This window comes from Giraffa tippelskirchi, chromosome 3 (genome assembly GCF_054371585.1).
Source record: "Giraffa tippelskirchi isolate mGirTip1 chromosome 3, T2T-mGirTip1v1.2.pri, whole genome shotgun sequence".
NCBI classification, from domain to species: Eukaryota; Metazoa; Chordata; class Mammalia; order Artiodactyla; family Giraffidae; genus Giraffa; species Giraffa tippelskirchi.
Genome location: NC_137277.1, coordinates 26,270,537 through 26,294,610, shown reverse-complemented (window position 1 = coordinate 26,294,610; position 24,074 = coordinate 26,270,537). Strand labels below are relative to the sequence as shown.

Here is a 24,074-nt window from a genome sequence, read left to right as displayed (position 1 = left end):
GGGCGGCAGCACTCAAAGGAAAACTGTAAACCACAATGACACATCCCTGGGAGGTTTGCAGCACAATGTGCCTAAGAACCAGAGCTCCCTCCTGGTGTGGAAATCCCAGGGCAAAAACCCTGGGACCATCTGCCTGGACTGCTGTTGAGGGCGTGTCCAAAATGGATGGATGTCAAGTTCTGGGCTCTGGACCAAGGCTCTCTCCCAAAAGGAAGGTTCTCTGTCTGAGCTCCCCTCCTTTCTCCCTGTCCAATCAGGAGAAGGCTGCTTGCTGAGGGCAGGATCTGGGCCCAGGGAACTGACTCATCTTGGGGCCTTCTTCCTCTAGATTGTGGGGGTAGTTGTGGAATTTCCCCCATTCCATCAGTGAGGGCACCATTCCAGTGGCACATGGCCTAGAACTGGGGTGGCGGCAGATGATGTGAGAGAATGCTGAATTAACAGTCCCGAGTTCCTTTCTAAGTGTGTGACCAAGGCACTATGCTTCCCCTCTGAGTCTCATCTACTGTCTAACAGAAGGGGCTCAATAATGCCTTTATCGACTTCCCAGGATCAATGCAAGAGAAAAAGCAAGTGTGTAAGTACCCTGAAAATGGTACAGATGAAAGGGATTCAAGTTAAGGCCCAGAACACTCTAATCCACTAGATAATTTCTCTCTTAGTGTGGTAAGCAGGATAATGGCTCCCCAAAGATGTCCACATATCTTTCCTGAAAGCTGTGAATTTGTTATCTTACAAGACAAAAAGGACTTTGCAGATGTGAGTAAGGATTTTGAGATGGGGAGATTTTCATGAATTATCCAGATAGGCCCAATGGAATCACAAGTGTCCTTGTAAGAGGCAGGCAGGAGGGTCAGAGTCAGAGAAGGAGATGTGAAGATGAAAGGAGAGGTCAGAGTGATGTGGCTACAAGCCAAGGAAGGCCATCATCTTTTGGAGCTGGAAAAGGCAAAGAACAGATTCTGTCCTAGAGCCCTCAGAGGAACACAGCTCTGCTCACATCTAATTTTAGCCATTTCAGACTTCTGACCTCCAGAACTATAAGATAATCAATTTGCATTAACAGAGGAAAAAAATAGAATGGGACAGACTAGAGATCTCTTCAGAAAATTGGAGATACGAAGGGAATATTTCATGCAAAAATGGGCGCAAAAAGGACAGAAACAGCAAGAACCTAACAGAAGCAGAAGAGATTAGGAAGAGGTGGCAAGAATACACAGAAAGACTACAAAAAAGGTCTTAATGAACTGGATAACCACGGTAGTGTGGTCACTCATCTAGAGCCAGACATCCTGGAGTGTGAAGTCAAGTGGGCCTTAGGAAGCATCAATACAAACAAAGCTAGTGGAGATGCTGGAATTCCAGCTGAGCTATTTCAAATCCTAAAAGATGATGCTGTTAAAGTGCTGCACTCAATATGTCAGCAGATTTTGGAAAACTCAGCAGTAGCCATAGGACTCGAAAAGGTCAGTTTTCTTTCCAATCCCAAAGAAGGGCAATGCCAAAGAATGTTCAAACTAGTGTACGATTGTGATCCATTTCACATACTAGCAAGGTAGTGCTCAAAATCCTTCAAGCTAAACTTCAACCATATGTGAACTGAGAACTTCCAGATGAACACAAGCTAGAATTAGAAAAGGCAGAGGAGCCAGAGATCAACTTGCTAACATCTGTTGGATCATAGAGAAAGCGAGGGAATTTCAGAAAAACATCTACTTCTGCTTCATTGACTACACTAAAGCCTTTGACTGTGTGGAGCACAACAAACCCTGGAAAATTTTTCAAGAGATGGGAATGTAAGACCACCTTACCTGCCTCCTCAAAGACCTGTATGCCAATCAAGAAGCAACGGAACTGGACATGGGACAACAGACTGGTTCAACATTGGGAAAGGAGTATGTCAAGGCCATATATTGTCACCCTAGTTATTTAGCTTCTATGCAGAGTACATCATACAAAATGCTGGACTGGATGGAGCACAAGCTGAAATCAAGATTGCTGAAACAAATATCAACAACCTCAGATATGCAGATAATACCACCCTAATGGCAGAAAGTGAAGAGGAACTAAAGAGGCTCTTGATGAAGGTGAAAGAGGAGAGTGAAAAAGCTGGCTTAAAACCCAACATTCAAAAAACTAAGATCATGGCATCTGGTCCATTACTTCTTGGCAAACAGATGGGGAAACAGTGGCAGATTTTAGTTTCTTGGGCTCCAAAATCACTATAGATGGTGACCGCAGTCATGAAATTAAAAGACACTTGCTCCTTGGAAGAAAAGCTATGATAAAACCTAGACAGCGTATTAAAAAGCAGAGACATCATTTTGCTGACAAAGGTCTGTCTAGTCAAAGCTATTGGAGAAGGCAATGGCAACCCACTCCCATACTCTTGCAGGGAAAATCCCATAGATGGAGGAGCCTGGTAGGCTGCAGTCCATGGGGTCGCTAAGAGTCAGACACGACTGAATGATTTCACTTTCACTTTTCACTTTTATGCATTGGAGAAGGAAATGGCAACCCACTCCAGTGTTATTGCCTGGAGAATCCCAGGGATGGGGGAGCCTGGTGGGCCGCCGTCTACGGGGTCGCACAGAGTTGGACACGACTGAAGCGACTTAGCAGCAGCAGCAGCAGTCAAAGCTATGGTTTTTCCAGTAGTCTTGTATGGATGTGAGTTGGACTGTAAAGAAGGCTGAGTGCAGAAGAATTGATACTTTCAAACTGTGGTGTTGGAGAAGACTCTTGAGAGTCCCTTGGACTGCAAGGAGATCAAACCAGTCAATCTTAAAGGAAATCAACCCTGAATATTCATTAGAAGGACTGATGCTGAAACTAAAGCTCCAATACTTTGGCCACCTGATGCAAAGAGCTGACTCATTGGAAAAGACCCTGATGCTGGGAAAGGTTGAGGGCAGGAGGAAAAGGAGGCATCAGAGGATGAGATGGTTGGATGGCATCACCAACTCAGTGGACATGAGTTTAAGAAAGCTCTGGGAGGTAGGGAAGCTGGGCTGCTGTTCATGGGGCTGCAAAGAGTCAGACATGATTTAGTGACTGAATAGCAGCAATAGGAAGTTAATATAGACAAAGTCATCTAAACACTGTTTAAATCTGATTCTCCGACCTTTTTTCAATGTTCCTTCTCATTCAATGAAAGTGTCTGTGGTTACCAAGTGAGCTCAGCCCTCCCATGTTATCAAAGTCTTCTAAGCTTTCTCAGTATAATACTTTATGTGTACTGACTTGTTTTTTTAAGATTGAGCTATAATTCACATAAAATTTTACATAAAATTCACCATTTAAAGTGTACAATTCAGTGGTTTTTACTATACTCACAAGATTGTGCCACCATCATCACGATCAGTTCCAGAATGTTTCCATCAAACCAAAAAAACCCTGTATCCATCAGCAGTCACTCTCCACTCTCCTGCCTTCAGCCCCCAGGAAACACTCATCTATTTTCTGTCTCTATGGATTTGCCTATTCTGGACATTTTACATACAGGAAATCATACAATATGTGGCCTTTTGTGTCTGGCTTCTTTCACACAGCATATTTTCAAGGTTAAATCCACATAGCACATGTCAGTATTTCATCTCATTTCATTGGTGAATAACATTTCACTGTAGTAATATACCAAGCTTTATTGATCCATTTATTAGCTGATGAGCATTTGAGTTATTTCCACTTTGTGGCTATTGTGAATAACATCGCTATGAACATTTATTTGTGTATATGTTTTTGTGTGGATATATGTTTTCAACTCTCTGGGATATATACCTAGAAGTGGAATTGTTGGGTCACATAGTAACTCTATATTTAACTTTTTGAGTAACTGCCAGACTGTTTTTCACAGCAGCTGCACGATTTTGCATTCCCACCAGCAGTGTGTGAGGGTTCTAGTTTTTCCATGTACTTGCCAACATTTTCCTTTTCTAAAATTTTAACTACTTTAGCGAATGTCAAGTGGTATCTCATTATGGTTTTGATTTGTATATCCTTAATTGCTGATAACGTTGAGCAGCTTTTAATGTGCTTGTTGTCCATTTGTTTATTTCCTTTGGAGAAATGTCTATTTACATCCTTTGCCCATTTTGGGGGGGTATAGGCTATGCTGTTTCTTTATTGCAGCATATAGGCTTTCTCTAGCTGCTCAGGGGGGTCAGTTGGGCTCCAGGGGGTCAGTTGGGCTCCAGGGGGTCAGTTGCCCCATGACACGTGGGAATCTTAGTTCTCTGACCAGGGATTGATCCTGTGTCCCCTGCATTGGAAGGTGGAATCGTAACCACTGGACAACCAGGGAAGTCCCCTCTGTCCACTTTTTTGGGTTGTCTTTTGGTTGTTGAGTTGTAGGACTTCTTGATATATTCTGGATATTAAACCCTTTTCAGATATATGATTTGCAGATATTTTCTCCCATTCTGTAGGTTTTCTTTTAAAATTTTATGTTTATTTATTAAGTCTTAGTCGTGGCACACAGGATCTTTGGTCTTGATTGTGGCACGCGGGATCTTCAGCTGTGGCATTCCAACTCTTAGTTGTAGCATGTGGGATCTAGTTCCGTGACCAGGGATCAAACCCAGGCTCCTTGCTTTGGGAGCTCAGAGCCTTAGCCACTGGACCACCAGGGAAGTCCCTTTTTACTTTCTTGATTGTGTCCTTTGACACACAAATTTTTTAAATTTTGATGAAATCCAATTTATATCTTCTTTGGTTGTTTGAGCTATGTGTTCCTAACTTCTTGAAAGTTTACAAAAACCAAGTGAGGTACAGAGTATCACTACTGCTGCTGCTAAGTCGCTTCAGTTGTGTCCGACTCTGTGCGACCCCATAGACGGCAGCCCACCAGGCTCCACCATCCCTGGGATTCTCCAGGCAAGAATACTGGAGTGGGTTACCATTTCTTTCTCCAGTGCATGAAAGGGAAAAGTGAAAGTGAAGTCGCTCAGTCGTGTCCGACTCTTAGCGATCCCATGGACAGAGTATCACTAGCACCCCCATTTTACAGATGAAGAAATTAGGGTACAGAAGAGGGAAGCACCTTGCCTGAGATCAAGCAGCTAACAGGCGGCAGAGCTGAACACACGCATTCATGCTCCAGGTCCCCAGGCGGGAAGACCTCACCGCTCCTCTGCTCAATCTCAGTTTGAGGAAGAGGATCCTTAAATTATTCTTGGACCATCAGACTTGTTCAAGATTAGGCTAGCCAGGCTGACAGTTTTCATAGTTCATGTTTTATTGTTCATGAATTAATCTGAAGGGTAAGTTCGAGGGGAGGGGTCCTCAGGCGGGGGCATGTCCACGGCAGCTTCCCCAGTGCTGTAAAGCAGCCTCTGTGAGCCCAGGCCCTGCCCACCTTGCCCTCCATCAGGGCTTCCAAGGCCTCAGACAGGGAATCTTGCCCCTCACTTTGGTCCTAATCAAAGTAAGAAAGGTCAGCCAAGAAAGTGAGGCCTGTGTAAGTTGGTCAGGTTCAAGGGCAGGGGGAAGTCCCATGCTGAGTCAGGGACAGCGGGAATGCAGGTAAGGAGACCCAAGGTCTCGGAGGGGTGAGCAATGGGCACCAGGAGAGACCTAATCCAGAGGTAGGGGCAAAGGAAAGGTATGCTCTGGTGAAGTGTCTCCCAGGTGTCAGAGTCTGGGAGGCAAGTAGGGGCAGCCCCACCCGCATAGGTAGCCTCCTGAGGAATGGGGCCATTCCTCACTGACCTGCTGGGGGAGAGCAAGGAGCACTGGTCTGAGGAGTCACCTAATGAGGGACCTTCCTTCTGCTTGGGTGACACTGCCTGGAGGCTGTCAGTTTGCCCTGTGGCCCACGTCCACCTGAAAGATAGCAAGTTCTACACTGGGTGGGGGTGGGGAGTAGGGGGTGGGGTTTCCAGAAACCCAGGGCTACCTACTGACAAGTTTCAGCAACACAAAGAAATGACAGACATTCCTTCCGTCTTGTCAGGAATCAGGAATTCTTGCTTGGAACCTCTTTCCCTAGGGCTAGCATGCCCAAGGCCCTGTAAATCACAATGAAAACCCTAATAGTAATAACTACATTTGGCAAATGTGCATTTTGTGCCAGGAACTGCACTAGGCTCTTTCCATCCATCCATCCATCATCTCCAACCCTACTAAAACCTTGACTAAGGTGTGATCACTGCTTGCCGAGGTGAGGAAATGGAAGCTCACAGAGTGAGTGACTTAACTAAGGCCACCAGCTAGTAATGATACTGGCCCCTCACAGAGGCATTGCTGTGGCAGCCTCTCAGGCCGTAGCCCAGGAGCCTGACTACCACCCAATCTTACCCCCACCCCGGAGGAAGTAGGAAGAAGGGGCTGCTGCTCAGGCTGGATGTGAAATGGGGGCTGTGACCCAAGAAGGGGCAGGGCCAACTGGTTTCAACAGACACAGTGGCCAAAGACTGTTGCCTCCTCTCACTAACTACTCAGAGAGCCCAGCACAGGGAGCAACCTCTGACACTGGCTGGTCCAGAGCTTCTGAAATATGTCTGAGCATCAGGTTCACTGGAGAGTGTTTAAAAATACAGATCCCTGGATACAGAGATTTGGATTCTACAGATCTTAGGGAAGCCTAGGAATGTGCATGGAGCCTCTGGTATTTCTGATGCAGAGCCAGGTTTGACAGCCTGGGGCTGGTCCAGTCCCTTCATTTAACAGTCAAGAAAACCGATCTCAGTTGAGAGAAGTCTTACAAGTAAGAAGCAGCACAGTGGAGATTTGGTACCAGGAGGACATGCCATCAACATTAGATGGCTCTTCTGGGAGGAGAAAGCCAACTTGAAAGTTGACCGTATCTCTGGAGCTTGGAACTAACAGAAAAAGTCATAGGGCAGAAGATAGATTCGATATATAAATATTTGAAATTTCTAGAAAACTCACTTTCCAAAAAGTAAAATCTATGAAAGATAAAAGGGACAACATACTTGCAGCAAATATGACAAAGAGTTAATATGCTTGTAATTATTTATCTATGTAAACATTTCATTCAACTTGATCAGGAAATCATCAAGGCTAAAGAAGCAATTGGTTAAATATTAATAAGCAAAGAGCTTAAATGTACACAGAACACAATAGTAAACAAATATTAAATGGAGGGACTTCTCTGGTGGTCCAGTGACTAAGACTCTGCACTCCAAATGCAGGGGGTCTCAAGTTTGATCCCTGGTCACATGCCACAACTAAGACCTAGTATAGCCAAAATATTTGTTTAAAAACAAATACTGAATGGAGAACATTCGATCTGGCTGGAAAACTTTAAAATGTAAATTGAAACAAGATACCATTATGACACATTAGACTATTTTTTAAACTGTATTTGTATATATGTACATACATATGTAAATAGAATAGGATTTGGAAAGAGTTGTTTTCTGATTGCCTCTTAATATCTATTTTTACCATCACCCTCCATTTTTTTTAATTAACCAAGCCCTTCTATTATGGGGAATGGTGAGGAAGCAGCAACATGCTTACTACCTAGAATGCAGACATGATGGCTGGAGCTCCAGGGACCACATTAGACCACGTGGAGACCTTAGGGATGGATGCTATGAAATGAGGATACAGTGCATAGAGTTAGAAGCCTGGGTTCTTCATGACCAACACCATGGGTCCACTAGGCTAGCCCTGAAATGCTTTATCCAGATGTCTTCTATGTGGAAGAAAAAGATAAGCTTAAGCTTATGTTATTTTGATTTTCTGTCATGTGCAGTTGAACCTAAACTTATCTGATAACACGTATCAAACCCCTGTAGAAGTGTAAAGTATAGTCATAGTATAGTCACTATAGTATAGTATAGTGGCCCCCTGCATTTGGAGTCACTATACCATAGTATAGTATACTATGGTAATGCTTACATTTATTATTGTTACCATTTTACATTTAGAATATATTCGTGTATTATGTATATAAGTATCTGTTTTGGAGCCTCAGTGAACTCAGCTTGCCTATCACCTCCTAGTGATGTGACCTGGGGCAGTCAATTTGAGCCTGTCTACTCATCTGTAAAGTGGGCATGATAATAACAAAATTTATCTCACTGGGTTGTTGTGGTGCTTAAATGAATTAATGCAGATAAAATTCTTGCACCATGCCTGGCTTACAGCTATTACTGTACTACATTACGCTATCACCTTATGGCAGAACCAACCAGAAAAACCTAGGACATATTGTTGAGTAAAAGAAACAGGTTGCAAAGCTGGCACATGAGTATGATCCCTTTTGTGAAAAATTATTTTTATTTCTACATAGATATGTATATCAAGAGATGTCTGGAGGGATGGTTGGCCAAATGTTGTAGTGGTAATTCCTAGATAGTATAACTTTTGCTTTCTTCTATATGGTTGAAAAAACCATTATTATTTTCTGAGAAGGAAAATTTCTAAAAAAATAAAGTCCCTTGGAAAACAATATAACAACTCATACCAAGAATCATTAAAGCATCCATACCCTTTGACCCAATCACTCGTGGGAACTGATCTGAGGAAATAATTCAAATGCAGGGAGAAGCTATATCCATAAAACCATGTACTACAATATGATTTGTAATAGAGAACAATGGGGAACCACTTAAATGACATATTAGGGTAATACTTACTACAATTATTCACTTATTGGAACACTGTGCAGCAATTAAAATGAGTAAGATGATGACCATGTAACATTATGGAAAAATGCTTATGACAGACTGAGAAGAAAAAGGAGCAGAATGCAAAATTAGGTCTGTGTCAGGAACACAACTAGGCAAAGTCTTGCATGCATTTGAATGAGGACTGGAAGAGTTCCAACACAGCTGAGTTTGTTGGGACCACTGATTGTAGACTTTTTTTTCACTTAAAATTCTGACCAATATTTCTATAATGTTCTTTGTATAATTTTTAAAATTGGCTTTGGGACTTCCCTGGCGGTCCAATGGTTAAGACCCTCGCTTCCAATACAGGGGTGCAGGTTCGATCCCTAGTCAGGGAACTAAGAGTCCGCATGCCATGAGGCATGGGCCAAGAAAAAAAAAAAAAATTAAAAACTGGCTTCAAAAATCCCCTCAGGGAAAATAAAGGAAAGCAGGAAGAAGAAGAGAGGATGGAGAAGATGATTTTCCCAGAAGTGGGGTCTGGATGAGGAGTTCAGAGGCAATCTGAACACACGGGCACAGTTTCAGCTAGGTCTTCTTCCTGGGTGGCCCCAGAGGCGGCCTCCCCTCTAAGTGATCAGGTGGAACAAAACAGTTGCCTGAGTTACGGAGACAGTACCTTAAGCTGATACTAAAGTGAGAATTAATAGTGCTCTCCAGACTGGAATCCTCTGGAAAAACTGATCATGCTTGCTATTGATGACCAGTGAGCTGGCAAGGGAGTGAACTGCCAGGCCTCCTGGAGTGCGGTTTGGCACTGTGTATCCAAATGAAGGATGTGAATCTCCTTGGAATCAGTGACCCCACTCCTTGGGATTTAGCTTAAATGTAAGGAAATGTTCGAGCCAGTGTATAAAAATATTTACACAAGACGTTCATTCAGTTCAGTTCAGTCTCTCAGTCATGTCCAACTCTTTGTGACCCCATGAACCGCAGCACACCAGGCCTCTCTGTCCATCACCAACTCCCGGAATCCACCCAAACCCATGTCCATTGAGCCGATGATGCCATCCAACCATCTCATCCTCTGTCGTCCCCTTCTCTTCCTGCCCTCAATCTTTCCCAGCATCAGGGTCTTTTCAAATGAGTCAGCTCTTCGCATCAGGTGGCCAAAATACTGGAGTTTCGACTTCAGCATCAGTCCTTCCAATGAATATTCAGGACTGATTTCCTTTAGGACGGACTGGTTGGATCTCCTTACAGTCCAAGGGACTCTCAAGAGTCTTCTCCAACACCACAGTTCAAAAGCATCAATTACAAAGTTTATAAAAATAAAAAAGTAAACCTTCTGCTTCACCAAAAAGGAATTGGTCAACTAAATTTTGGGATAACCATGCGGTGGTACACTATGAAGCTACACTAAAAAATTAGGATGTAGATATGAATTTGACATGACAAAATGCCCAACACATCTGAGGGAGAATAAGAAGGCAACGAAAGCAAGATGCATATTATCCCCTTTTCCTAAGACTTTATCTAAAGATGTTCATTTGCATATAAGAATTTCTGCTAAGATACACACCAAGATCTGAAAGTAGTTAACCTTTGAATGGTGGGATTACAAATGGGATCAAGCAGTATAGTCCAACTGTAATAAGCAACCCCAAGTCTACTGGTTTGTAACAGTGAGTGTTACCACCCCCTCCTGCTCCTATTTGCTGTGGTTGGCCACTCCTCTGCCCAATATCTTCTCCACTCTAGGACCCAGGTGAATGCAAGGGCCTCTATTTTAACACTGCAGGTCTCTGTGGTGGAAGTGTTAGGGGAAGCACACTGACTGAAACCGCCTACCCTGGCCAGGCATCATAGTAACCAATAGAATGAGTTGTTTATGACAGGAGGTCCTGGTAAGGACCACGGAACTAATAAGCCACCACCAACCGGGAGAGTTCAGGAAAGGCCAAAAAGAGACACCACATGTCCGACCACCTCCCAGAATCCTCCTCACTGGCATCCATCTTGGCTGAACAAGGCGTGCACCACCAGGAAGGACTCTGAGTCAGAATGATTGGCTAAAGACAACCCGGAAACTAATCCCATCACCGTAAAACCCGAGACTGCGAGCCATGTGACAGAGCTGTTCTGGGTTCCCTTACCCTCCTGCTCTCCGCCCGGGTGCCCTTTCCCAATAAAACCTCTTGCTTTGTCAGCACATGTGTCTCCTCGGACAATTCATTTCTGAGTGTTAGACAAGAGCCCAGTTTCAGGCCCTGGAAGGGGTCCCCCTTCCTGCAACAGAAGGAGGAGGTGGTGGACCACCCACTGGATCTTACAATCTGTGTTGGGCAAGTCTCCTGGCCCTTCTCAGGTTCAACAGAGCAGGAATAAATACTGGTAAACATTTTGAACAATAAAACAAGTTACCACGTAAGTTATTTCATCCTTGTCTTAGCACATTCAGGCTGCTAAAACAAAAATACCATAGTCTGGGTGGGCTTAAACAACAAACGTTTATTTCTCACAGTTCTGAAGGCTGGGAAGTCCAAGATCAAGGTGCCAGGAGATCTGAGGAGGCCTCAATTCCTGGTCCATAGCCATCTGTCTTCCCTCCGTGTCATCGCATGGTGGAAGGGGCCAGGGAGCTCTCTTTCATAAGCATATTAATCCCTTTCCTGAGGGCTCTATCCTCATGACCTAATTACCTCCCAAAGCGCCTCTGAAGACCATGCCTCCAGGGATGAAGTTTCCACATATGGATTCTGGGAGGAACACGAACATTCAGTTTACAGCAATCCTATTACATAAGGTCCCTTCTTTGCAGCATGCAGTTCCTTTCCAGGAAGTGGATGGTCTCTCGAAGATGGGACATGTGGGTTCTCCAGGAGGGAAAACACAGAATCTGAGACCAAGCACCAAGGCAGAGACAGCAGCTTCAAGCCTGAGGCAGAGGGGCCAGAGAGAGGTCAGGATTTTGGCTAATCTAAGGGACAGGTGAATCAACCTGACCCATGGTAAGAATAAAACAATGTGACAGAAAGTTCTAAATGTCCAGAAGTGTTATGCCAGGTCTGCTACTTTACTGCTTATATGACTTGAGTCAAGTTAGATGGCCTCTTCGAATGTCCCCATATGTAAAATGCAAATCAAAATAGCTGTCCGGCTTACTTTACTTGGTTGTCAATGAGGGTGGGGGTGGGGACGGGGTGGGGGTGAGGGTGAGGGTTGGGGTGGCTCCATTGGGAGCCCTAAAACTGTCAGCACTCCACGTGGGGAAGGTTTGGTCCTTCAAGCTCTATCCACACTCTCACACACACCACAGTTCTCTAACTCCTCTCATCACCTCATCATCAGAGTAGTTTGTTCACCCTTCTTATTTGTATCCACATGCCTTTCAACAAGACAGGTGAAAACTGACAACAGAAGCCTCTACATGCAGGAGGAGAACCCCTCTGATGAATGATTCCGAGAAGGCCTGGACGCAGAGGGAAGGACCTCACTCCATTTGGCCATGTCTGGAATTAGCTTCATTTCCCTTGTTTCTCCAGATCCCCATCTCTCATAATGGAAGGCAGGACAGGATGGGGTTTCTCAACCTGGCCTGACCACTAGAGCCACAATTAAAAACTAGATTCCTGGGCTCCACCTTCTGGAGACTCTGATTCACCTGGTGAAGGGGGGGAGGCCGAATCACAGAAGGTGATCTGTGCCATCCCCACTGGACTCCCATCCAGCCCCTCTGCACAGACCTCGTGAGGTGCCCCAGCAGGGAGGGCTCAGGCATCTCAGGTGGCACGAGCCCTGGCAGCAGGGAGAAACCTGAGTGGGCCCAGGTTATCTGATGGCACACCTGCACTGGCCCTGTGCTCAGGTCTTGAATATCATGATCAGGGGAAGGCTCGAGACGAGGCTCCCAGGCAGGACACGCAGGTCACCATGCAAGCTTTGCTGGGGTCAGAGGAGTAGAAGGAAAAAGGCATTTCTCTTTTTCTGCTGTCAGTCCCTCAGAACCAAAGGCACTGCAGGCTTCCCCAGCTCCTCTATACACCTTCACTGATAGCCCTGGAGTTTCTCTCTTTGTATGTCTGTCAACATGGTGGTAAATGCCTTGAGGGCTGGGATAGGTCTTACTCCTCTCTGCTCAGTGCTAGCACACAGTTAGTGCTTGCTGAATATTTCATGAATAAAGGAGAGGTGGTAACACTTACCATGTTACCACAGGTCAAAAAAAGACTGATCGTCACACCCACTCAGCACAGGGGAAATGCATGTGCTCACCTCTGAGGGGTGGGGAAACCCCACCCTTAGTCACCCAGCTAGAGGCTGAGCTCTGCATGCCCTGATTTGCAAGGGTACTAAACTACCTTTGGCAACAGGGAACCCTTTGACATGATAAGTTACTTGCCTCTTCACAGGAAACACCTCCCTCTCCACTAGCCTCCCCACACTGCATAGAATTACTAGGTTAAGAGTATCTGCCCTTAAAAAAAGAAAGGGAAAGCTTTTTTTATGGACACGCCAGTTAATGAATGTAGATGGAATGATAGAGTCAGAAATTTACATTTTGCAACTTCCAACCTAATCACGATTTAGGCAAGGATAATCGATGAAAGCTAAGATCACAGCCAAATGATGAGGTTCAGGAAGGAATCTCAGCCCTAGACTGATCCTCAAGTCCCCAAATCAGGATCCCACACTCCACTGAAGCCCAGACAAAGGAGAGGACCACAGTTACGACAGGCTCCAGATAGGCTTATTAGGTTATTTAAGTAAAACCAGGTGACCATTTCTGCAGGTAAAAGGCCAGGGGAGAATTACCAGGCTCTGATCTTTCCTGAATTCTCCCCTTCCGTCTTAGCTCCCTCCATCTTCACTCTTTCAAGGGAAAGGCTGCAGTGGGGAGGGGGAAGACTGGGGGGCACTCTGGAAGATCTGAGGCTCCTGACACCCATGCATATCCTGGCTGTCCAAAGAGATGAGGCAAGTCTTGCTCTGTTCTTTCCCACTGTTCTCCGAGTCCAGCAGGCTGCTGTGCTGGACACACATGTCCTGTCCTGTCGGGGCAGGAAGCCTGAGAGCTCTATTTCTCAGAATCTTCTGTCAACCAGGATTTGTTTAGAGTCTACTGATGAGAGGCACCCACAGAAACCATTACTGCTTTGGAGTAACGCTTCACTGGCAGTGGTAGGTGCACTTGATGCCAGTCCCCAGGCCAGAAAAGTCCTCCTATCCACCTCACTGTAGCCATTCCCCTGGGGATGCTAGGGCTGGGCAGTGATCAGAACCAGACAGCACCTGCCAGTGAAGATGTCTGTAGTCATTCCAGCCCCCAAAGCCTACCTGCAGAGTCCTGGCTACAGAACATGTGGCTCTCCTCCGGCGGCTATCCTCTGGGCATGGAAGAGGGGGTTCTCTGCTGCCAGGCCTCTTGGAGCCGAGGTAGAAGGGACAGCAACAGAGAGTCCAGCACAGCCAGCCCCTCCCAGGAACACCGAAGACCCCTGGAACAACAAGAGGCCTGGCTGTGATTGCCCCCTCTTACTAGCTTCAATCCTCACCCTCTGCCAATGCCAAGGCCCTGGCACCAGAGGCCCTTCCTTGTCAATCTTTCTCACCTCTCTCTGTTCTGTAGATGTGTAGTCAGGGTTCCCTGTGACCCCTAACCACTGCCCCCACAACACACCTGTGATCCAGCAGCAACAGGCCCTGTTCCTGTAGCTCCTTCACCTCCTTGTTGGCTCCAAACAGGTCCCACAGGGTCAGCAGGGGCTCAAACTGCTGCCAGTGCTGGGAAAACAAGAAGGGGCAGAGGTGTAGGAACCACAAGGTGGGGAGCTGACAGGGGCTATTCTAGGCCACCTGCCTGGGGGTGTAGTGAGGGGGGGACTTCAGTCCAGCACAGAGATCTTAGAAAGTGACTATCATGTACACCAGGACCAGGTCAATGGGTCAGCAGGGAGGTGGGTACCTTCACTCCTATTCCATGCCCAAGCCAAATCCGGCTCCCCGCCAAGCCAGGTCTTCCTTTGCTCATTCCCCTCCCTGTTTTGGTCAGAGTATGGCCAACCCTAGTTGGGGCTCTCACTGGAAAAGACCCTCATGATGGAAAAGGTTGAAGGCAAAAGATGAAGGGGGTGGCAGAGGATAAGATGGTTAGATAGCATCACCAACTCAATGGACATGAACTTGAGCAAACTCCAGGAGATAGTGGAGGACAGAGGAGCCTGGCATGCTACAGTCTATGAGGTTATAAAGAGTCAGACGTGACTTAGCAACTCAACAACAAGTCCAGGTTCTATGGCTCTGATTTCATCTAGAGCAGTTCTGGGCTTCACTGATCTTTATTGCACTTACTATCTGAGCTTTTAGCTCTGCTTAAAAAACATTTGAAAATTCTTAATCTAGCCTATTCCCTTAGATGGCTGAGAAAGTTAATATTCAGAGGTGAAAGGATGTGTGCCTAAGGTTGCAGTAGATGGGGACTAGGGCCCAGGTCTCTGTAGCCCTGGTCGAGGGTTCTCACCATCGCCTTGTTGCCCAGTGCTCCTGCCCATCGAGTCTCAGCTAGACCAAGGCCCTACCTCTAGCTGCCAGTGCCAGAGGAATGGGAGGGGGTGTGTGTGTGTGTATAGAAGAGAGAGTGAGACAGAGTGATTCTTACCAGGTAAGATAGATCTCTTACCTGGTGAGTGATGCCCACGTCTGTGCGTAGCCCCATGGCCAAAACTTCCTCCAGCCTGAAAGAAAAATCAATAAGGGGTCTTGGAGAGGAGACTTTCACTTCTCCCATTCTTCAAACTCTAGTTGGGATATGTGAATGCGGATTTATGAGGATCACACAGCATGGGACAGGGTGGGGGAAGGGCAAGGCAGGAAAAAACGATGTGTAGGTGGGTGGTTCTTGGGGTACAGGGGAAGCCTGGGTGAAGAGCTCTCAAGTGCTCACAGCTCCAGCTCACTCAGGGGTATGCGCTTCCGGGTGCCGTGACCAAACAGCATCACCTCCTTCATCCAGTTGTCAGGCTCTAGGGTCTGGATCCGAGCCTCTCGGGTGTGGCCCCCGGCCCCCTGGGGTATAAATCGCCCATGGGCCCCTGATAACATAAACAGGTTAACAGCAGCTAACACCGTGTGCTTGCCAGATGCTAAGTCAGTGGTTCTCAAAGCGCGGCCTCTGGACCAACAGCATTTCATAGGCTAGAAATGTAAATCTCTAGGCCCTGTCCAATTCCAGAAATTCTAGAATTTGGTTGGGGTTCAGCTGGGTTTTAACAAGTGGTCCAAGTAATTCTGATGCATGCTAAAGATCAAGAACCACAGTGCCAGGTACTATCCCAAGCACCTCAAAACACATACTTAAGAGCTCTACAAAGTAGGTAGTACTTTTTGCCACACTCTACATATGAGGAAACAGAGGCCCGGAGAGGTTAAGTGGCCCAAGAGCACACAGCCATGACATTGCTCTCCTGAGTCATCCCATCTGTGGTTCACGGGACTCACCAGGCCCAACGCCAAGGTACTGACCACACTGCCAGTAAGTCCAATTGTGGGTACTAAGCGCCCCCTGTCGGGAGGGAGGGAACAGTCAATGCAGAGAGAAGTAGGTGGGCCAATCCCTGTTCAGGTAAGAGGCATCTGGTTACAATGTCCCACCATCTCAGGCCTTGGAAGCACCCTTCTCCCCAAAGGGCCACAACTGCCCTGTCATGCCTTAGCCTGCCCAGGCCCCACCTTCAGCTTTAGGACTTACATTCCGGGCAAAGTTGGAGACCTCATACTGGCGAAAGCCAGCCTCCCGCAGGACTGCCCGTCCCTCCTGGTACATCTCAGCGGCTAGTTCGGGGTCCGGGGCAGGAAGGGCACCCTGCTGCACCTGGGTGAAGAGTGTGGTGCCCCGCTCCAGGGACAGCTGGTAGAGGGACACGTGGTCATCACAGCAGCGTAGCAGTTCCTGCAGCTGCCTGAGCCATGGTCCCACCTGCTGTGCCGGCAGGCCCAGCATCAGGTCCACAGAAACACGCCCTGGGAAGAGGTGCTGGGCCTCCGCCAGGGTCTGCAGAGCATCACTGGCCGAGTGTGTCCTCCCCAGCAGCTGGAGCTCAGTGTCATCTAGAGACTGGAGAGAAAGAGTGGAGTATAAGCACGCAGGCCAACTCAGAGGGAGATAGAAACACCTGACTGGACTTACTGCAGACACAGATCCAGGGGAAAACACAGGACGTGGCAGGGAGCTGGAAGGTGGATGGTCAAGCCAGTAGCAGGGGTTTCCATTCACTAACGGGTTACCATGTGCAAAGCATTCTTATGCAATATCTAATTTATCCCTAGAACCCTCCAACACTAGCTCCATTTTACAGATGACAAAACTGGATTTCATTAAGTAGCTTGCCCAAGGTCAAACAATGGTGAAGTCAGACCTGGAAATTAGGACTGTGACTCCAAAGCCAACAATCTTTTTTTGATTTTACTTTTTATTTTGAAATTTTCAAACCTATAGAAAAGTTGCAATTAACATTTTTGCCACTTTTGCTTTGTCTCTTTCTAAATATGTGCTAAGTTGCTTCATATATGTCTGAGTCTTTCCAATACTATGGACCATAGCCAGTCAGGTTCCTCTGTCCATCGGATTCCCCAGGCAAGAATACTGGAGTGGGCTGCCATACCCTCCTCCAGGGGATCTTCCTGACCCAAGGATCAAACTCGTGTCTCTTACATCTGCTGCATTGGCAGGCGAGTTCTTTACCACTAGCACCACCTTGGAAGCCCCCTCTCTAAATATACACATACATTATTATTATGTTGAACTTTTTGAGAGTAAGTTATAGACCACGCTGTCTAAAAGAACCATCTAAGATGATGAAAATGTTCTGTAACTGCACTGTCCAATATAGTAGATACTAACCACGTGTAGTTGTTTATATTTTAGAAGTTAATTAAATTTAAATACTCACATTCTAAGTGTTTCCTAGCATGAGGTCAGTGGCAACTATATTGGTCAGTGAAGATACAGAACATTTTAGTAGAATATGGTAGCCATTGCCCACAGGCTAGTAGGCACTTGTAATATGGTTATCTAAATGTAAAAAACATTTCTTAAGAATAAGGATATTCCCTTATACAACCACAATTGAATTACAGAGTTCAGGAAATGTAACATGGACACAATCCCATTATCTAATATACAGTCTTATTCAAAGTTGGCCAATTGTCCCTAAATGTCTGTTGTAGTAATTTCCTCTTCCCACCCCTATTCAGGATTCAATCAGGGGTCACACACTGCATTCAGCTGTCACTGTCTCTTTCGTTTCCTTTAGTTGAGATCCTCATCCTGCCTTTGTCATTTGTGATACTGACACTTTTGAACAGTATAGTTTTAAAAACTGCCTCTTAGGGAATTCCCTGGCAAGTCCAGTGGTTAGGACTCAGCGTTTTCACTGACAGGGGCCCAGGTTCAAAATCCCTGGTCAGAAAACTAAGACCCCACAAACTACACATTGTGGCCAAAAAACCCCCCCAAAATCTCTTAATTAGTCCTAGAGATCTCCTGTACATCATTGTGTTTATAGTCGGCAATACTGTACAGTACATTAAAAAGTTGTTAAGATGGTAGATCGATCTCATGTTATCTGTTCTTGTTCATATGTATACAAAGTCTCTTAGGTGTCCTGATGTTTCCTCACAATTAGATTCAAGATATGTAAGTATTTGGAGGCCAGAATATCTCAGAAATGCTGTGTCCCTTTCAATATGTCCCAAAATGACAAAGCCCTGACCCCAAACTCTTTGGTAAGTGGTACATGTACTTGAAATGGGTGTGTGTGTGGAGTAGGGGTGGGGATACTGGCTATAGAAATACCAAGGGCCAACCTGAGAGGAGCATGTTTCTCTCCCCACTTAAAATCCTTCAGTGACTTCCTTGTCACCACTAGGCAAAACCCCAAGTTTCCTAGTATGGTGCTAAAGACTTCTGGGCCCCAGCTTGCAACTTTGTCCCCAGCCTCTCCAGTCACAAGGAATGGCTCAAAGGTCCCCCTAAACAGGCAAGCTCTTTCAAATCCTGTCTTTCCCCCCCAAAACCCTCTCCTCTAATGGACTCCTCTTCCTTATTCAAACATCACCTTCTCCAGGAAGGTTTCCATGATTTTGTCAGACTGACATGCCCTTCAGGCTATACTCTTGAAAGCCTTTTGTAGAGATCCCATTCACAAGCAGACTTTATCATGCTGCAATGATCTGATCACCTGTCTGCTTCCTTCTGCGTCTCCAGTCAGGTAGTAAATCTTTCAAGCATCTACTATGTACCAAGAATTGTAGTGGCTGCTTGTAATACCGTGATGAACAAAAAAGCATGCACGATTCCTGCCTATTAGGGCTTGTAGTCTAGCATAGAAACAGACAAGTAGATGTCACCATACACTTTTCAGTGCCTACAGGGCCCTGGCACACAGAAGGAGCTCCATAAATATTTGCCCTATGAATGAATGTGAGTGGATGAGAGCCATCCTGGATACCCCAGGATAAGGTGGGTGAGATGGGTTACCTGGAGGCCAATGGACAACCTGTTGACTCCTGCTGCCCCAAATGCTGCCAGCCTGGAGACTGCGGCCGAAGTGGGGTTGGCCTCCAGTGTGACTTCAGAGTCTGCAGGCAGGTGAGTTGCCTGGGCCACTGCCTCCAGGACAGCTGCCACAGTATGGGGGCTGGCCAGACTGGGGGTACCCCCACCAAAGAACACAGACTCCACTCTAGGGAAAGAGAACGGAGATGAAATGTGGGGGAGCCCTCTGGGATGCCTGCAACCTGTTCTGCTGCCCTACATAATTCCCAAGACCCTGCCCCCAGCACCCACCTTCGCACTCCGCTGAGTCGCAGCAGCGTCTGAGCCTCGGTCACCAGACAGCGCCTCAGAGCAGCCTCGTCCACACCACGGGGGATGTACTTGTTGAAGTTGCAGTAACTACAGCGCTTTTCGCAGTAGGGCCACTGCAGGCAAGGGACATGTGAACCGGATGAGAGGTGACCCTGGGCTGCCCCGGCCATTTCCAGGGTTCAGTCGCACACACCCCCATCCTGATTCCGAGGTCCGTCAACAGTGGCTGCCGCCTCTAAGCCACACAGCTCTCCAAGGAGATCAGTAAGCCCACTTCAACAGGAGAAAACTGAGGTTCAGAAGGGAAATCACTTGCCAAGGTCGACGAGATGGTGAGCACCAGAGACTTCAGTTCTCCGGACCAAGACCTTTCCCTGCCAGGGAACAGGTCCTAGACCTCGTCTCGGGCCGGTGAAGGACGGCAGGTGGGCCCGCGGCGTGACAAGCGCCACGGGGGCTCGCGGTCCTCCGCTCCCGCGACTCCGCCTCCCCTCCCCACTCACGTGGACGTAAAGCGCGGCGCGCTGGCTCCCGGGGGTAGGACTCTGGGGTCCTCCCGTGTCTTCCGCGGGGCGGCGCCTCTGGGCCATCTTGGCGGCCTTCACCCAGCCGCGGGCCTGGGCCCGCGGGAGGGCCATGGTGCCCGCTACGGCTGAGCGGCCCGTTGCGCGGATGAGGACGCGAGCCCGAGACAAGCCCAGGGTAGGTCTTATGGCGCGCGCAGAGCCGGGCGGGGTGGGGGTAGGGGGAGCGGCCGCCAGGACGGAAGGACTGGGGCTGCGTGGCCGCGCCCTTTGACGGAGCACCGCGTTAAGGGCTCGGGGGCGTAGCGCCACCTGCTGGGCACCGATGCCCTCACCGCAACAGCCCGGCCATCCTTTCTGTGACGGCTGGAGGTGTAGTGGGGGAGCTCCCCACTTTTTGGCACCCCATCGCGAGCGAGTTCCTGGATCGATCCAGGACCTCTTAGTTCGTTCAATAGGTTTCTTCACGTTTTATGTGCCTGGCCCAGAGTTTGGGCGCTGAGGACATCCAGATGCATAAAATTAGGGCGAAGTAGAATTGATGCTTTTGAACTGTGGTGTTGGAGAAAACTCTTGAGAGTCCCTTGGACTGCAAGAAGATCCAACCAGTCCATCCTAAAGATCAGTCCTGGGTGTTCATTGGAAGGACTGATGTTGAAGCTGAAACTCCAATACTTTGGCCACCTGATGTGAAGAGCTGACTCATTTGAAAAGACCCTGATGCTGGGAAAGATTGAGGGCAGGAGGAGAAGGGGACGACAGAGGATGAGATGGTTGGATGGCATCATCGACTCGATGGACATGGGTTTGGGTGGACTCCGGGAGTTGGTGATGGACGGGGAGGCCTGGCGTGCTGCGGTACATGGGGTCGCAAAGAGTTGGACACGACTGAGCGACTGAACTGAACTGACAGGTACAGGAGACAGGGGAGAGGTAAACCAGCAAGTGACAACAGGCAACTGATTTAATTCAGCACCTCCTGGATACCAGGCCAGTGTGCTCCGTGCTGTGAGGTTGGTCTGTTACAAGGGCTGTGGAATCAGTGGGGGAGGAGAGGGCACTTGGACTGAATGCTGCAGGAGCAGAAAATCCCTGCTTGGTCAAGAGCGTGCGCTGTCACCTGGGTCGGGCCAACCCCAGGCATCTGCTGTGAGGAGAGTTAGAGATGGTGTATATGGGACAGACAGGGTTCAGAAGAAGGGCTGGACAATCAAGACACCTGAAGAACTGTCCCAGGAAGTGGAAAGATCATGGGCTTTGGAATCAGGCAGCTGGGTTCTAATTACAGATGTGTACATTTGGGCAAGACACTGAACTCCCTGAGTTTTCAGTTTCATCCTTTGTGAAATGGGGCTAATGCCTGCTTGACTGTGTTCTTGGGAAGATTTCAACAGGAAATGTTGGATGTATCTGGATATGGATACAACAGGATATGGATGTGTCTGTAAGTATATAGTGACTGGCACTCAGAACACCCTGAATTTATGTTCATTTTCTAGAAAGTAAAGATGAGGCTGCTGCTGCTGGTGGCAAACACTGGGAGATAAGGCTTGCAAGCAGAAGGAACTTTTACTTCTATCTCTGAACTAGAAATCGATGTGCTTAGCTGTTTTTTATTTCTTGGATCAAGCTATAGCTTTAACTGCCCATCAAGGAAGCCCTGGTTTCACTGGTTAAGAAAAAAGATCAAAATTGGTTTGGTTGGGAGGGATGGGGGAGTAGGGGGATGTAAGATGATAGTTAAACGGTATAGAGTTTATATTTAAGAGGTGATGAACATTTTTTATGTTGACTTTGTTGATCAGTGTACATATCTGTGAATATACTAAAAACCATTGAATGTAACACTTTAAATGGGTGAATTGAGTAGTATGTGAATTATAACTCAATAAAGCTATTTAAAAAAAATACTCTTGCTGCACTAATCTGGCAACAATGTGGAAAAGAAATGTGTGTTGATATCTAATTGTGTTAGATAACACCCTAATTGTGTTGATATCTCAAAGGGATCAAGCGAGGTTTAAATGAAGTAGATAATGCATGCCAAAGTGCTTAGCACCATTGTTGACAAGGAATAGGAGGTTTAAAGTGCTTTGGCCTCTTCGCTTCTCCATCCTGTAGCAGCTGAAAAGAGAGCACACCAGCAAGAGACCAGCCAAAGTAAACAGAGAAGCTCTTTATGCCACATCACAAAGCAGACATAGGGAATGTGGGAGAAGGGCAGGGAGGAAGAATCTTCTCCCTTCCTTTAGTCACAGGTTTAGATGTTGCTCCATCTGCTCCCGAAGTTTGAATTTCTGGATCTAGAGGAAAGTGAAAGAAGTAAGAATTAGGCAGGCTAGCTAGGGTGTCCAAGCCCTGCTGGTTTGCCTAGGACTGAGGAGTTTCTCAGGCTAAAGCCAGGAAAGTTCAGGGCAAATCAGGATGAGCTGACAAACTTGTGACCCAACTGCCAGCCTCTCAACAGACTCTGGCTCATCACTCAGGGAGGCTCAGGCAGGGCCACCTGACCTTCTGCACCTGGGCTCCAACTTCCCTGCCCCTCCCTGGTCTCCTTACATACCTTTCCTGAGACGGTGAGGGGGTAGTTTGTGACAAAAACGATGTACCGGGGAATCTTGAAGTGGGAGATCTGCAGGCCAGAGGGGGATAAAGCATGAGGCCGGGCAGGGTCACAGTGGGCAGTGGGCTGACCAGTTTGCAGGTAGAGGGTATTAGAGAACTGAGCAACATGGCAATGCTTGGGGTGAACTGAGGCTCCCACCTTCCCTTTGCAGAAAGCCTTGATCTCCTCTGCCGTGGTCTTCTCCCCTTCCTTGAGTCGAATGCAGGCACAGATTTCCTCCCCCATTCGGTCATCCTTCACTCCCACAACCTTCCAGAGTCAGAGACCGATATCAGACATCCCCATCCGTGTCCCCTGCTCGTGGGCTCTCACCCGGGCTGGGCGCCTCACCTGAACTTCCTGAATCTGTGGGTGTGTGTGGAAGAAGTCCTCGAGCTCGGCGGGGTAGATATTCTCACCGCCACGGATGATCATATCCTTAGAGCGGCCCACAATCTTGCAGAAGCCCCGCTCATCCATCGTGGCAATGTCTCTGCAAGGAAAGCCCAGGAGCTACCTCTGACCTCTGTTTCATCTGGCTGGCTCACTCACTCACTCATCAAACACTTAGGAAACACCTACTGTGTGTCTTACACTACTCTAGACTCTGGGGCATATGGCACGAACAAGACATTACCTAGATCATACAGGAGGAACTATCTAATGTAGGAGGCAGACCAAACCGAGTAAACCCATACCTGTAGCATATTTTCTCTCTCTCTCTCTCTCAACATATCTGTACATACACCTTTTGGGGCTGGCTTCTTACCATTCAGGTTTCAGCTCAAACATTTCCACCTGAGAGAAGCCTCCTCTGATCACCAAAGAGAAAAGAATCTCCCTTCTCCACCACAGCCACTCTCTCTCCTGTGACCCTATCTTATTAGTTGTGTTTATGAATGTCTGAAACTATCTTGACTGTATCTGTCTCCCTCCACCAGACATGTGGGAAGTGACAGCAGGATCCTGCCCATTGTGCTTTCCTCTGGACCACTAGTGTTTAGAACAGTGCTAGCACATGGCGGGTGCATAATCAGAATTTGTTGAATTAAATGACTGCCTGAATCTCGGCTCAGATTTTGCAGGCACTACCCCAGGAGTTCTCATCTGTACTGCATTTGGTCCTTCCAGGAGCCCTATTTGGAGAATATGATCATCCTCATTTTATACATTTTGGAAACTTAAGTCTCCGAGATGTGAAGGGGCCATCTTGACACACATGTTCTCACAGTTCTAGTTCAGTGTTCCCAATTCAACTTCAGGACCCCCAGCTTCCCCTTGGCAGCCGACCTCTCCACCCTGCCCTGCCTTCTCACCCCGTCCGGTACCACTTGTCCTGTCCAATTGCTTCCTCGGTCTTCCGGGGCTCACCCCAGTAGCCCAGCATGACGCAGTACCCTCGGATGCACAGCTCTCCAGGTGTGTTCAGCTCTGCCAGGCTCCCCGTCTCCGTGTTCACAATCTGGGCCTGGGACCAGGCAGCTTCAGGCTGGGGC

The 24,074-nt window shown here is 47.4% G+C and overlaps 2 protein-coding genes across 8 annotated transcripts in view; both read right to left on the bottom strand.

The window, feature by feature from the left end:
• Positions 1-11,073: 11,073 nt before the first annotated feature.
• RSAD1 (radical S-adenosyl methionine domain containing 1) lies at positions 11,074-20,261 on the bottom strand. 5 transcript variants are annotated; one of them, XM_081583206.1, is made up of 11 exons: positions 19,953-20,261; positions 19,429-19,562; positions 19,120-19,324; positions 16,558-16,695; positions 16,330-16,452; positions 16,080-16,143; positions 15,526-15,673; positions 15,262-15,316; positions 14,263-14,366; positions 13,920-14,080; positions 11,074-11,520 (listed from the first exon to the last, which is right to left on the bottom strand). In XM_081583206.1, exons 1-10 carry the CDS (start codon positions 20,085-20,087, stop codon positions 13,963-13,965), a joined length of 1,224 nt encoding a protein of 407 aa, XP_081439332.1. In that variant the 5' UTR covers positions 20,088-20,261; the 3' UTR covers positions 11,074-11,520; positions 13,920-13,962. The 5 variants fall into 5 exon arrangements, 3 of the variants coding, with proteins under 3 accessions (XP_081439332.1, XP_081439331.1, XP_081439330.1); XR_014080364.1 differs by having other exon boundaries at positions 15,539-15,673; positions 16,330-16,695; XM_081583205.1 differs by having other exon boundaries at positions 16,330-16,695.
• A 1,868-nt stretch (positions 20,262-22,129) lies between these two features.
• The window catches only part of ACSF2 (acyl-CoA synthetase family member 2), a 31,644-nt gene continuing 29,699 nt past the window's right edge, over positions 22,130-24,074 (bottom strand). For all 3 annotated transcript variants that reach the window (XM_081583200.1, XM_081583201.1, XM_081583202.1), the window contains 5 exons: positions 23,895-24,046; positions 22,930-23,071; positions 22,738-22,848; positions 22,537-22,605; positions 22,130-22,276 (listed from right to left, as the gene is read on the bottom strand). In XM_081583200.1, the coding sequence (XP_081439326.1) occupies positions 22,226-22,276; positions 22,537-22,605; positions 22,738-22,848; positions 22,930-23,071; positions 23,895-24,046 (525 nt within the window). In that variant the 3' untranslated portion in view covers positions 22,130-22,225. The remainder of the gene's footprint in view (positions 22,277-22,536; positions 22,606-22,737; positions 22,849-22,929; positions 23,072-23,894; positions 24,047-24,074) is intronic.

What these genes read in the sequence shown, in the direction of transcription:
- RSAD1 (XM_081583204.1), bottom strand. Translation starts at nt 20,087, where the DNA reads ATGGCCCTCCCGCGGGCCCAGGCCCGCGGCTGGGTGAAGGCCGCCAAG. An exon ending in ACGTGGGCATCACTCACCAG is followed by an intron (nt 14,367 to 15,261) that starts GTAAGAGATCTA and finishes TTGTTTTCCCAG; the next exon opens with CACTGGCAGCAGTTTGAGCC. An exon ending in CTGTTGCTGCTGGATCACAG is followed by an intron (nt 11,521 to 14,262) that starts GTGTGTTGTGGG and finishes CCTCTGCCTCAG; the next exon opens with GCTTGAAGCTGCTGTCTCTG.